Raw genomic sequence first — 12,322 nt, 5'->3', positions numbered from 1 at the left:
CTCATGATATTCAAGTAGATACTAATGATGCTTTTATTGCTAATGATTCTTCCTCTAGTGATAATTCCATTACAACTAAACGTAAACCTAAATGGGCTCAAAACTTAATCAATGAAGGTGATGATTACATTTCTAGATTTGGTGGAATTAAACATAGAAGGATTAATTATTGTAACTATGCTTTGATGACTACTATTATGAATTCTAACGATCCTAAGTCTTTTGATCAAGCTAACTCTCAACCTCATTGGCAGAAAGCCATGCAAGAGGAATATGATTCTTTAATAGCTAATCAAACTTGGGACTTAGTCAAATTACCTCATGGCAAGAATATAGTTTCATGTAAATGGTTATACAAAACAAAATTGAATACTAATAATGAAATTAGTAAATTTAAGGCTAGACTAGTTGCTAGAGGTTTTTCACAAATTGAAGGATTAGACTATAATGAAACTTTTGCTCCTGTTGCTAAAATGCCTACTATCAAATTAGTTCTTGCTTTAGCATCTAAAATGAATTGGCCCATTCATCAAATGGATGTTAAAAGTGCCTTCTTAAATGGTGATTTACATGAAGAAATCTATATGGATCAACCTCCCGGATTTGTTAAGAAAGGGAGTGAAAATCTGGTTTGCAAATTGAACAAATCTATTTATGGTCTTAAACAATCACCTAGAGAATGGTATTCTAAAATTAATTCTTTCTTTATTTCTCAAGGTTTTGCTAGAAGTCAGAATGATCCTAATTTGTATATTAAACATACTAACGATGACATTATTATTGTTATTGTTTATGTAGATGATCTAATACTCACTTCTAGTTCACACGCTTTGATTTCTGATATCAAGTTTCAACTAAAACAAAAATTTCAAATGACTGATTTAGGTATCTTACATTACTTCTTAGGTATGCAAATTTGCCAAACTCCTAAGGGTATCTTTCTTTCTCAAAGCAAGTATGTTTATGATCTTTTAGAAAAATTTAAGATGAATGATTCTAACCATGTTTCAATTCCATGTGAATTAGGCACCAAATTAATGAATGATATGAATACTCCTTTTGTTGATGAAACTTTGTATAGACAGTTGGTAGCAAGTTTAAATTATTTAACTCTTACTAGACCTGATATTGCTTATAGTGTTGGTTTAGTTTCTCGATTTATGTCTAAACCTCAACAAACTCATTTTAAAGTTGCTAAACGCATCTTAAGGTACATTAAAGGAACTATTAATATGGGATTATTTTATGATACAAATTCTGAATTTATTTTACATGGCTATACTGATTCCGATCTAGGTGGAGATCCCAATGATGGGAAATCCACTTGTGGTTATTGTTTCTTTGTTGGCTCAGGTGCAATTTCTTGAAAAAGCAAAAAAGAACACTCTATTTCCCTTTGCTCAACTGAAGCTGAATACAAAGGTTGTACCAATGTAGCTAAGGAAGCTTTGTGGATTAGAAGACTTCTTGATGATTTGGGTCTACCTCAACAATCACCTACACCTATACATTGTGACAATCAAAGTGCTATTACCTTGGCAAAGAATCCAGTTTATCATGCACGAACCAAACATATTTCACTTCAACATCACTTCATTCGAGAACAAGTTGAAGACAAGCAAATTATTCTTCTTTATTGTAAAGGAGAAGATCAAGTGGCTGATATTTTAACCAAACCACTTTCTAAAGAGAGATTTCAGTTCCATTGTAAAAATTTGGGTTTACAACCCGTTGATGTAAACTCCCCAAGTAAAGATTAAGGGGGGGGTGTTAGAAAGGTTAATCTTTCCTTGGATGTATTAATTGGGATATTCCAAGGGTCCCTAAATGTAGTTTGTCCTCTTGTACACATGTGGAGGACATGTCATTGTTTGTCCTTTATTCCACATGTAAGGACAACTCTTGTTTATTTCTTTATTTAGTTTATCCTCCTTAAGAGGATTGTGACACTTTGCACACACCTATTATGAATGTGGCATTCATAGAAATGGGAGTTACAAATGCAACTCCTTTCTCATCTCTATATAAGAGATGCTCCTCCTTCTTTCTTCTTCACTCTTATCACTTTGATGTTATTGTATTGAGCTATTTTGCTCCAACACTCTCTCTCTCTCTTCTCTAGGCATTTGCCTTAATTCATAATACTCACAAGGGGTTTTCTTTGCTTTCCCCTTATAAATCCTTGTCTCCATTGTTGAACCATCTTGGTGTATGCTCTTGGATTTTGCTTATCTTATGGTAACATTGTTTCACACTTAACTTACTTGGATTGTTTCTCGTTCCTTGCTCAATATTATCATTTCTTACAATAATAGTTCGTTAATCCAACGGCTATGATCAAAATAAAAATTTAGGGCAAAAATTTGGGATGTAACATCAAGCCTTATCCCAGTCACCAAAGGTGTAACACTTTCAAAGTTCAAAGATCACCTGATCCTTTGATAGTTGAAGGGCTTTCAAAGTTCAAAGATCACCTGATCCTTTCATAGTTGAAGGGCTTTCAAAGTTCAAAGATCACCTAATCCTTTGATATGTTGAAGGGCAATAATTCCATTTTTTACCACGTTGCAAAACTCAGCTTCCCATGCAAATCCCCTTGTATTTATGTACAATTTCTTGAAGGCTAGAGTGTAAGGAACAGATTTACTAAGGTGGTGACACATTTTTCCAAATGAGAATTATCATCATCCATAGTAAGAATTAAATGGGTTTTAGAGATTGTTTATCAAGGAGGATGGTGGTATTTTTGAGTTAATTCTTCTATGCAAAAATGATCAACCAACTCTCCCCAAAATAGTGCTTCCAACTACTACAGAATGGAATGAGTTGTTGGTTCCAAAAACCGCAGATTGGAAATCCAAGAGCCTGCCACTTCTCCGATAGGACTTCTCAATCAGTTCTGGCCAACGAACGAGAATCACCTTGATTCCCCTGCACTTCAGGCTCCGCTACACCTAGGTAGGTAGACCTACTCCTTGAACCTGATCACTTGGTTCAAAGCTTTTCTAAAGCAAATTTATGCTTTGAAGTTCTCCGGTTGGCAAGGTCCTTGAACTCAATGAAACTGAAACTGAATGTTGAGTGTTTGAATTGAATGGTTTCTAAAATATTTGTAAATAAGTGATTTGATACTTGTAGGAAGTAAGTTATAGATTTTCTGACTTCAATAATAGAAAGACTAGTGCCTCTGCTCATCTAGGCAATCGAGTCAACTTCAACAAATTTTCACGTACAACTTTATAAAGTTCTTATGCACTTATACTGCCAACAATTTAATAATCAAGATGCAACAAACCAAATATTACATAATCTTAAATTAGTAGGGAGACAAACTGGACACATACGGAAACAATTTAATATTTCACAATATCTGTGATGATCGAATTTAAAATGCTAAATGACCATGTCCACTTATCCGATATTTAAATTGTATACAGAATTCTAAAATAATTACAAAGGACGATTCATCTGTAATTTAAATCTCTAAGCCATTTAAAAATAAACAAAAGACATTCTATTTTATTATAAAAATAAAATAGAATTTATATTACAAAGTCATAACATTGCTCCTTATTCCTCCATACAATAATAAATATAAAATACTTTCTCTTGAGAATATGGATGCGAATATCAGAATTTCTTTTTTTTTGCGTCTTTTGTAAATGATGGTCTATTTATATCTTGAAAACTAAAGAAGTGCGATCTCTAGATTAAATGTCATCTCTTCAAAAGTAAATCACGTCTCCTTAATCACACCACTTAAATAATTTCTTTTAGTTAAATGGCACCTCTTCAAACTAAATAATTTATTTTTGTCACCCGTGCTTGGACATATTCTCAATCGCATCCTTGGTAAAAAAATGACTTGTGGAACTTTTATTATCAATATTTGATTTCTCTAATTGTTATTACTATTCCATTTTTATTAGAAATCACTCCATTGATGCTCTTCGTCCACCGTAAACAGTGGTCCTGTGATGAAGGATTTTGGTTTTTCCGCACAATTTCTAACTAGGATCATAGTTCGTTATTCCTTTATTTATTTTATCGGGTCTCCAAAATTACTCATCGCTAGACATCTCCAGGTCATCATTGCTGAAGAATGAATCATTTGTGAAAACCTTATCGCTGCTATTATCTCAAATATTACTCCAGACATCAGCCTTGTATTGATGTGTAGGGAGAATCAATTTATTCTTGACAAAATCTGTGAAGTGCTTTCTTTCATATTGCCACTCTATTTTAATCTCTTCTCCTTCAAACTACTCGTTCCTTTCTATGATATTATTCACCGTTCCTTGCATAGTATATTTTCTTTATTAAACATGCCTTGCCGCTGCACTATCTCCAGACTCAAATAAGTTTCCAAGCAATTAGAGATCGATGTCTTCACAGTTTGATACAATATAGCATGAAACATGATGAATATGTTAATTCTAGGCTTCTTTGTTGATTGTTTACCAATCTGGTTATTTACATTCCATTTGCATTAATTCTGTAGCAAGCAAAAGAACGTAGACATTGATCCTTAGAATACATTCGGATATGTCTTCCATTATAATCTAGAAAAGCTCAACATATCCATGAATTTTCTCATCCCACTGAAAATCTGGAGTGATCGTTAATTCCACCTTCATAGTAGACTGAAGAAAACAAATCTGTGAAGACATAACTTATAACATTAGCTCAAGTCAAAAAATGAGAAAATGCACAAATGGAGGGCTAAAACTTATAGCTCCATCACGAGGCGCCTGCGCCTATGGTTCAACCCGATTTATACTAGCCCGTATCAGACCAAACTAATATCAGCTCAAAATTACATTGTGGCAAGCAGAGTATCACAAAGTAATTTTTTTCTTGGAGGAAGAAGAAGAGAACGCATCGAGATTCACTAGCTCTTCATGGAAACACAATTGAAAATTGAACGAGCTCCCGCACTTTATGACCATTTAATTTTCTTTAGTATGCACAAGATCCTGTAAATTTTTGGGTAGGTAAAATTGTTTCTTTTTAAAAATTCCTTGCTTGATACATGTCACTTAAATGGTTTTTGCTCATTGTATTTATAGTTCTTAGAGAAGCTAAGATAGAGGGGATTCCAACTTTTTGGGAGCAATGTTAGCTGAATTTTTGAGATGTCAGGAAAGAGACCCAGTAGCCACTGGGGGGTCCAATGACCAATATGGTATCATTATGGATTCCCCCTAAGTACCACTTTTTAAAAGCCCCAAAAAATGGTAACACGTGTACTAATAGTTGATCACACATGTACTAATAGTTGATCACTTTTAGCTTTCTTGGTTGCTGATTGGTCCATTTGTGCAAAAATTACTACTTTTATTGGTGAGTGGCTTTGGGTGGTGAACATAAAGAGTTCTGGGTGAACATTTTGAAATGGCACTTTTCAACCACTTCGCACTCTACAACTTCTACAGAGAGCTCCATAAATGCAAAAATGTCTAAACCTTAGCTTTAAGCTCTTCAGTCACCTATGGAGGCTCATCAAAAAATTGACAAATTTCAACATACGGATTAGGAGTTCTAGGTGTGCAAAGTTAGCCTAGGCAGCTACTAGGTCTCTTCCCCTAGCTATTTCTGGTGGTGAAATGAATTGAACTTTGCATCATGATTTCTTTACAATTATCATTGAATGGAAATGTCTGTGCTCAAAGTAAAGTTCCAAGACTAGGACTTGGCTTAGACTCAACAAGAATAACTAGACTCGTGACTCAACAATGACTTGGCAAAATGAAAAAACCCTTGAAATTTAGAGATTTTTAACAAAATAAAAAACTTATTTCATGCACCCATTATTGAATAAAGCTTAAAGACACTATGGCATTATCAAATAGAAGCTAATTTAACCAAATAGAGAAATATACATTGATTACATAAGTACAAATGCAAATTAATAACTTGATGATAATGTATACAATGACAGATAACCGATATCATCAAACACAACATTGGCATTTTATGCTGACTACATCATTCCCCCCCATAAGAAAAAGTTGTTAATTCCATAACTTTATAACATACTGATCTATTCTTGCTTAATCCTTACCAAAGTCTCTATTTATATGGTCTTATCCTCCTAATAGGGATCGGCACCAATCCTTAAGTAACTATTTTATAACTCGCTGATCTCCTTGATTAGTTTGGGAACTAAACTATTCTTCTTGGAAAGTCATCGATCTTTAGGAGAAGATTTTATTTTGACTTTGGAAGGGACATGTCCTTTGTAAGGACATGCCCCTTGGTTGTATACTTATGGAGGGTGTGGTTGAAGGTTAAGGGCACAAAAACAACTAGAAGTCTGCTCCTTGATCAACTCTGCCCTCTAGACAATTTGCAGATACAGAAAATATCTCCAAAATTATAAGTATTGATTTGCAACAAGAGTGAACATTGAAGATTATCTACAGCAAGCATAATAAAGGTACAATCCAAGTCTGATTCAAGTTTAGAATTTGCAAAAACTTTACATGGTATCAGAACTCTGGTAGTCAAACCTAGGCTCTGCAAATTAAATAATCAGACTTGATATATATCTAGCATTGCTCTTCTATCTTCAACGGCATACACAATCAAACCCGAGGACAGGTTTGATGGGAAAGAACATTTTGAGGCTTGGAAATTCAGAATCATGATGATTCTTGAAGAAAATGATATAAAACAAATTTGTTGATTCAGCATCCATACAACCTGCTGCTGAACCTCATAAAATCATCTTAAGTAAAGGGAACAAGAAAGCCATACAAATTATATTAGATGGAGTGAAAAATGAAATAGTACCCATGCTAACGAAACATCAAACAGCATTTGATATGATGAAAGCATTATTAAATGCATACAAGGTTAACAATGCAACTAGAGTTCTCCCACTAAAAAGGCAAATTAGTCATATACAAATAAAGAAGGGAGAATCAATGAATTCTTACTTCTAAGAGTTGTCAGTCTAAGAGACGAACTTGCAAGTATGGGAACCATAATTAATGACACGGAACTGACACTGATGGCTATAGATGGATTACCAGATTCATGGGAAACATTTGCACAATGAGTAATTGCCAGAGACAACCTTCCTGACTCCAATAGACTTAAGGGAGATTGTTAATATTACAGGATACAAAGAAACACTAGACTCTATATCAAAAAAGGTTAATGGCAAAGTCACCATCGGTGATAATTCAACACATTCCGTCAAAGGAATTGGAAATCGCACCTTGAAACTAAAGTCACGTAGTTCTCTTCTTCTCAAAGGAGTACTCTATGTACTAGGAATAAAAAGGAATCTAAACTCGATTACAACACTTGAAGACGATGGACATAATGTTACATTCATGGACGGTAAAGTCATAACCTGAGCTAAGAACTCCTCATTCAAGAAAGCAAAATTGATTGGTTGAAGAAAAGGGTATTTATATGAATTAAATTCAGAACCTAGTCGACTTATTCAAGCTTAATTCATGAAGCTGCTAATATAAACGAAATATGGCACAAAAGGTTAGGACTTCTAAATTTCAAAACCTTATCAACTATGGAGAAGATGGTAATTGGTTTACCTAAACTAAATAAAGATCACTCAAGCATACGCAAAAGATGCGCTTTGGGCAAGAATACCAAAAGTCCATTTCATGATAGCACTAGAAAACTTAACAATGTTTTGGAATTAATCCACTCAAATTTATGTGGACCTATGTTTGTTCTTTCTCTTGGAGGATTATGGTACTAAATACTTTTTATAGATGACTTCTCTAGGAAAACTTGGATTTACTTCTTAAAATGCAAAGAATCAAAAGAAATCTTGAAGAGATTTAAAGAATTTAAAACCTTAATTGAAAACTTGTCAGGACATAAAATTAAAACTCTTAGGACTGATAATGGACGGAAATACACCTCAAATTTGTTTAAAATGTTATGTAAAGAAACAGGAATTAAGAGGGAGTATACTGTCCTTATAACCTGCAACAAAACGGGGTAGCGAAAAGGAAGAATAGAACAATTCTAAAAGCTGCAAGAGCTAAGATATTTGATCAAAATCTAGTATATCATCTTTGGGCAGAAGCCTCTTGTATTGTTGGCTATATTCAAAACAGAAGTCCTCACTCCTACCTTAGAGATAAAACTCCTGAAGAAGTCTTTACTAAGGTTAAACCCAATTTGCCAATATGGCATGTGGTGATGGTTAAGTTGTTGAGTTGTTATCCTAGCCATTAAGGTTCAAATCTAATGGGGATGAGGTCCCCCGTTTGTGGCCTCACTGGTTCATAGCTCCAGGTCAAAGCGTTTACCCCTCTTTAAAAAAAAAAAAAGGTTAAACCCAATAAGTTGGCAAGTTCAAGCTTCATCCTCTTTTGCTATTTCCCATTAAAATATGCATGACCCCCCAACACTTGAAAAAGAGAATCATCAAGTTTCTTTTGTGTGAAAGCTTCTTCTGGAGTATTGTCCTCCAACATCCTATGGGGGCACATGTTCAAAATGTAAACAGCGCAACTACAAGCTTCTAAACAAAGAAACATGAGTAAAATTCAGTCATTGGATTGTGGCGTTTGTTCTCTTTATCCTCTCGGCAGCCATATTTTACTGAGGATTGTAAAACAAAGCTTGTTACTTCTAATTCCTACATCCTTACAAAGGGTGTCAAAGTCTTTAGAGCCATTCTTACCTTCATTGTTAGATATCAAGAGTTCAATCTTCCAACCTCTCTAATACTATGCATGAGCTCTGAAACTTAGAAATTTGGCAAAAACCTACCACTGGGCTTCATGAAATGAATCTAGGTTTTCATGAAGGAATGAAGGAATCATCAATAAATAAAACATGGTAAATGTAATCAGCCAATGAAGTTGCTGATATGGATCCACACATCTTAAAGCATCACATAAAGAACCCCTCTTGATCCACATGCTCACTACTTGTCTGGTGATTCCTGAATCGTGTCCCTTAAGAAAGGCAACCCTCCATTGTGCAAGTGACCAAGTTTCTTGTGCCAAAGCTTGCATGGTTGGTCACTATCATGAACAAGGCATCCATTTGTAAAGCTCGGCAAGCAATCGATATAATGGCCATTCACTCACATAACTTTGGTCAAAAGTCAACCAAGATCCTACCTGCAATCTTTGATAATTAATTGTTGATCATCAAACTCGTCCACACAAACAGTCTATCAAGGTTGACATTGAAACCAAACTCTCCGTTGACTCAAGAACATGTAAGACATCCTGACGCTTAAGCACATCACCTTGAGGAATGCAAAACTAAAGAAATCACATACATGTAATCGCATATGGAGCATCATTACAATACTTTAATCATACATCTTTCTGTTATTGAGTTCTGTTGAAAGCAACCATAAGTCTCAATACTCCACCATCCACAAGCCACTTTACACCAAGAATACTTTATGAAATAAGAAGGCCCGATACCAAAGAGAAAGGTATCTCAAACTTAGATGAAAGCTCTGTCCAAACATAGTTGTCAATCTTGTGGTCATTTGAAATACCTTTGAAAACCTTGATATGGTTCAAGACTTTGTTCTCTTGTTAAGAATAATTGGAATACTTCTTCCACTTTGACCCTCCTAGGTGTAAATCTTAATGGATCTTAGTTGGTGGAGACGTAGCAATTATATTTTAGTCTGATTTAATGATTTAGCAGGCTTCTGTATTCCCTATAGAGTGCTTGACTTCTTAATTATATATATTCTTAATGCAGTAGTATTTTTTGCTCTGATCTGAGATCTGTATGCCACTTTTATTGATATGATCTGCAGATACAAATGAGACTAATATATATACATATTGAAATACAACCAAGTAGGGGTATGACCCTACGTGGTTATGCCCCAACATGTATACATAATAGTGCATGTTCATAACGATATTAATGAGACCCAAAAACTAAACATAATACATACCCAATGCCAAGGGATGTCTCCCGATTGATTAATCAGTGTAACCAAGATAACAGTCATCGGAGGATAGGTATTATATTCGATGACAATTGTAAGTGATATAATATCACTCTATAATTATTGACGGTGAATCACTTATATGAGACAACCGATATCTTCAATATCTGAAACTGTAAGATTAACATTATATTAAAAATGGAAATATACTGCAGTATTAATGTGACAGAATTGTGTGTGTGTGTGTGTGTGTGTGTGTATATATATATCAATTACTAACTTCTGATCACAGATGTTTCAATACACTTAACTGCTAACATTCTTAACACTAGGTTCTTTTTTATCAAATTTCCTCAACTTCCAGTGAGATATAGATTTGACTCTCTTCCACTCTGGCTGACACAATCTCTAGTCTAATCTCTTCAATAAAATCATCCCAAAGCTTCTCAAAAATCACAAACATCTCAAACAAACAAGTTCCAAGATAGCGAGAACCCATTTTTCCTATAGGTACCAACTCATCATCTGCAACATTGATCTGGATAGGAACAAGTTGATCCAATGTACAATGACCTATGTGTGTACTGCTAAGCCCTTCTTTTAGCAACATCTTGCAAGAAATATTCACATTTTAGTAACAGTTTGCACTTCAAGGGATCATGTAGGCTTTAACCAAATCTAAGGCGATTCACTTCAGCTTGGCTGACTTTTTGTTATGCTCAGTCAATTAAATACGGTTTGTTGCAACTAATAACTCCCATTAAAAATTTAGGAAAAAAATTCAATATACATCATTACTAAAATTAGAACATTCAACATGCATGCTTTAGTAAACGAGTGCATAATGAATTTATATAAAAGAAACTAGGTAAGGTGTCAAGCTAATAACCCACTAAAGTGAAATTCAATTTGACAGAATAATTAGCTAGTCTGACTAAGCAATCAACAAAATCAAAAAACTAATAACTCCTAATCGAAGTGAGACTAAGTTACATAAACAAATCACTCAAGTCTCAAAAAGGCAACTAGCTACTAATCTGAACGATGATGCAATACAAAGCCGAGAATCATTCTCCTACATAACTACTTCCTCTCCATACTGTTCTCTCTGATGTGCACAGGTCGGGACCTCCTGCTGTCACAATTGTGCCATGGCCGTGAAACAATTATGGCTGTAGTACATAACATGAGAGACAACTTATCTGACTCATGTAGTGAGTCAATCTGTGTCTTGAAGAATCTAATACTGCAATGTATCCAATTAAATCTCTAATTTCCTATGATATTTTTTTCAAATGACTATGAAACTCATAATCAGAATCTAGGCATTTGTGCTCTGCATTAAGAAATCAAAACTGCATTCTCACTGCTGCAAGGCTAAACAGTGGTGTATGCACTACTGCAATAAATCATTGAAGATGGAGATAAGACCTCCAAATATATGCCCACAATGAATTAGTTTAGTAAATGTGATGTTATATATTAGATAAGAAATCTCCTGCTTACCTTCCCAGACAATGTTACAGTATTTCTCTGAACATTTGATATCACAGGTAGATTTGATACAAACGTTGCACCCTTTCTGCAGGATTCCGATATCAAAGGTATCTTTGATACAAACGTTGCACCCTTTCTGCAGGATTCCGATATCAAAGGTATCTTAGATAACAAAGGCTTCATCTCCATTAGCTTTAACTGCATCACTCAAAAGAATGAGAAAAACTCAGTGCAGAACAGAAAAGAGACAAATTTGTAATTAGACAAAACGTCTAATGTTATAAACCGTATATGAAACAAAATATTTTTAATCTTCCTCAAAACTAGAGTTATTTGTATTTCTGGGGTTTCTAAGCATAATAATAGATTAAAAAAATTTATCTCAATGTCAAAGGTTTAAAATCATAATGAAAGATGTACTTTTTAAGACCCGAGTATCCAAAAGAAAATTTTACGATAGATCTTAAGATTGATGTAGCAGTTAACTCTCTCTAAACAAAAAAAAAAATGAATCTGATTAGATTTCCACAATCCATTAGACTTTTTTATCTTTTGCTTCTGGATTTGATTGTGTTCGTTTTTTTAGCATCTTGTAGCATAGTTCCCTCCCATGAAGGGTATCAATCAATCTGATTAGATTTCCACAATCCATTAGACTTTTTTATCTTTTGCTTCTGGATTTGATTGAGTTCGTTTTTTTAGCATCAAAAAACGAACACAATCAAATCCAGAAGCAAAAGATGAAAAAAAAATGAGTAAATCTAAAAACTAACCAAAAAGAAAGTCATTGTATAAAAAATCTTTCTAAACTAATAAATAGTTTCTTTTTGCACTCCACAAGAATTTAACTTCAAATACACTAAAAAATGCATAATAATGGACTTTCAGAATTATCAAAATGTGATTCTG

General features: G+C 34.2%; 1 protein-coding gene across 2 annotated transcripts in view; it reads right to left on the bottom strand.

Moving 5' to 3' along the window:
* LOC149558984 (translocase of chloroplast 34-like) overlaps window positions 1–12,322 on the bottom strand; it is a 50,520-nt gene that overhangs the window by 16,179 nt on the left and 22,019 nt on the right. For both annotated transcript variants that reach the window (XM_089832931.1, XM_089832930.1), the window contains exon 6: window positions 11,423–11,611. In XM_089832931.1, coding sequence (XP_089689057.1) covers window positions 11,423–11,611 — 189 coding nt within the window. The remainder of the gene's footprint in view (window positions 1–11,422; window positions 11,612–12,322) is intronic.

The sequence above is a fragment of the Cupressus sempervirens genome, chromosome 5 (genome assembly GCF_028749045.1).
Source record: "Cupressus sempervirens isolate cs-2001-9-10 chromosome 5, ASM2874904v1, whole genome shotgun sequence".
NCBI classification, from domain to species: domain Eukaryota; kingdom Viridiplantae; phylum Streptophyta; class Pinopsida; order Cupressales; family Cupressaceae; genus Cupressus; species Cupressus sempervirens.
The sequence above is the reverse complement of the archived record's forward strand: the minus strand, read 5'-3'. Positions and strand labels throughout refer to the sequence as shown.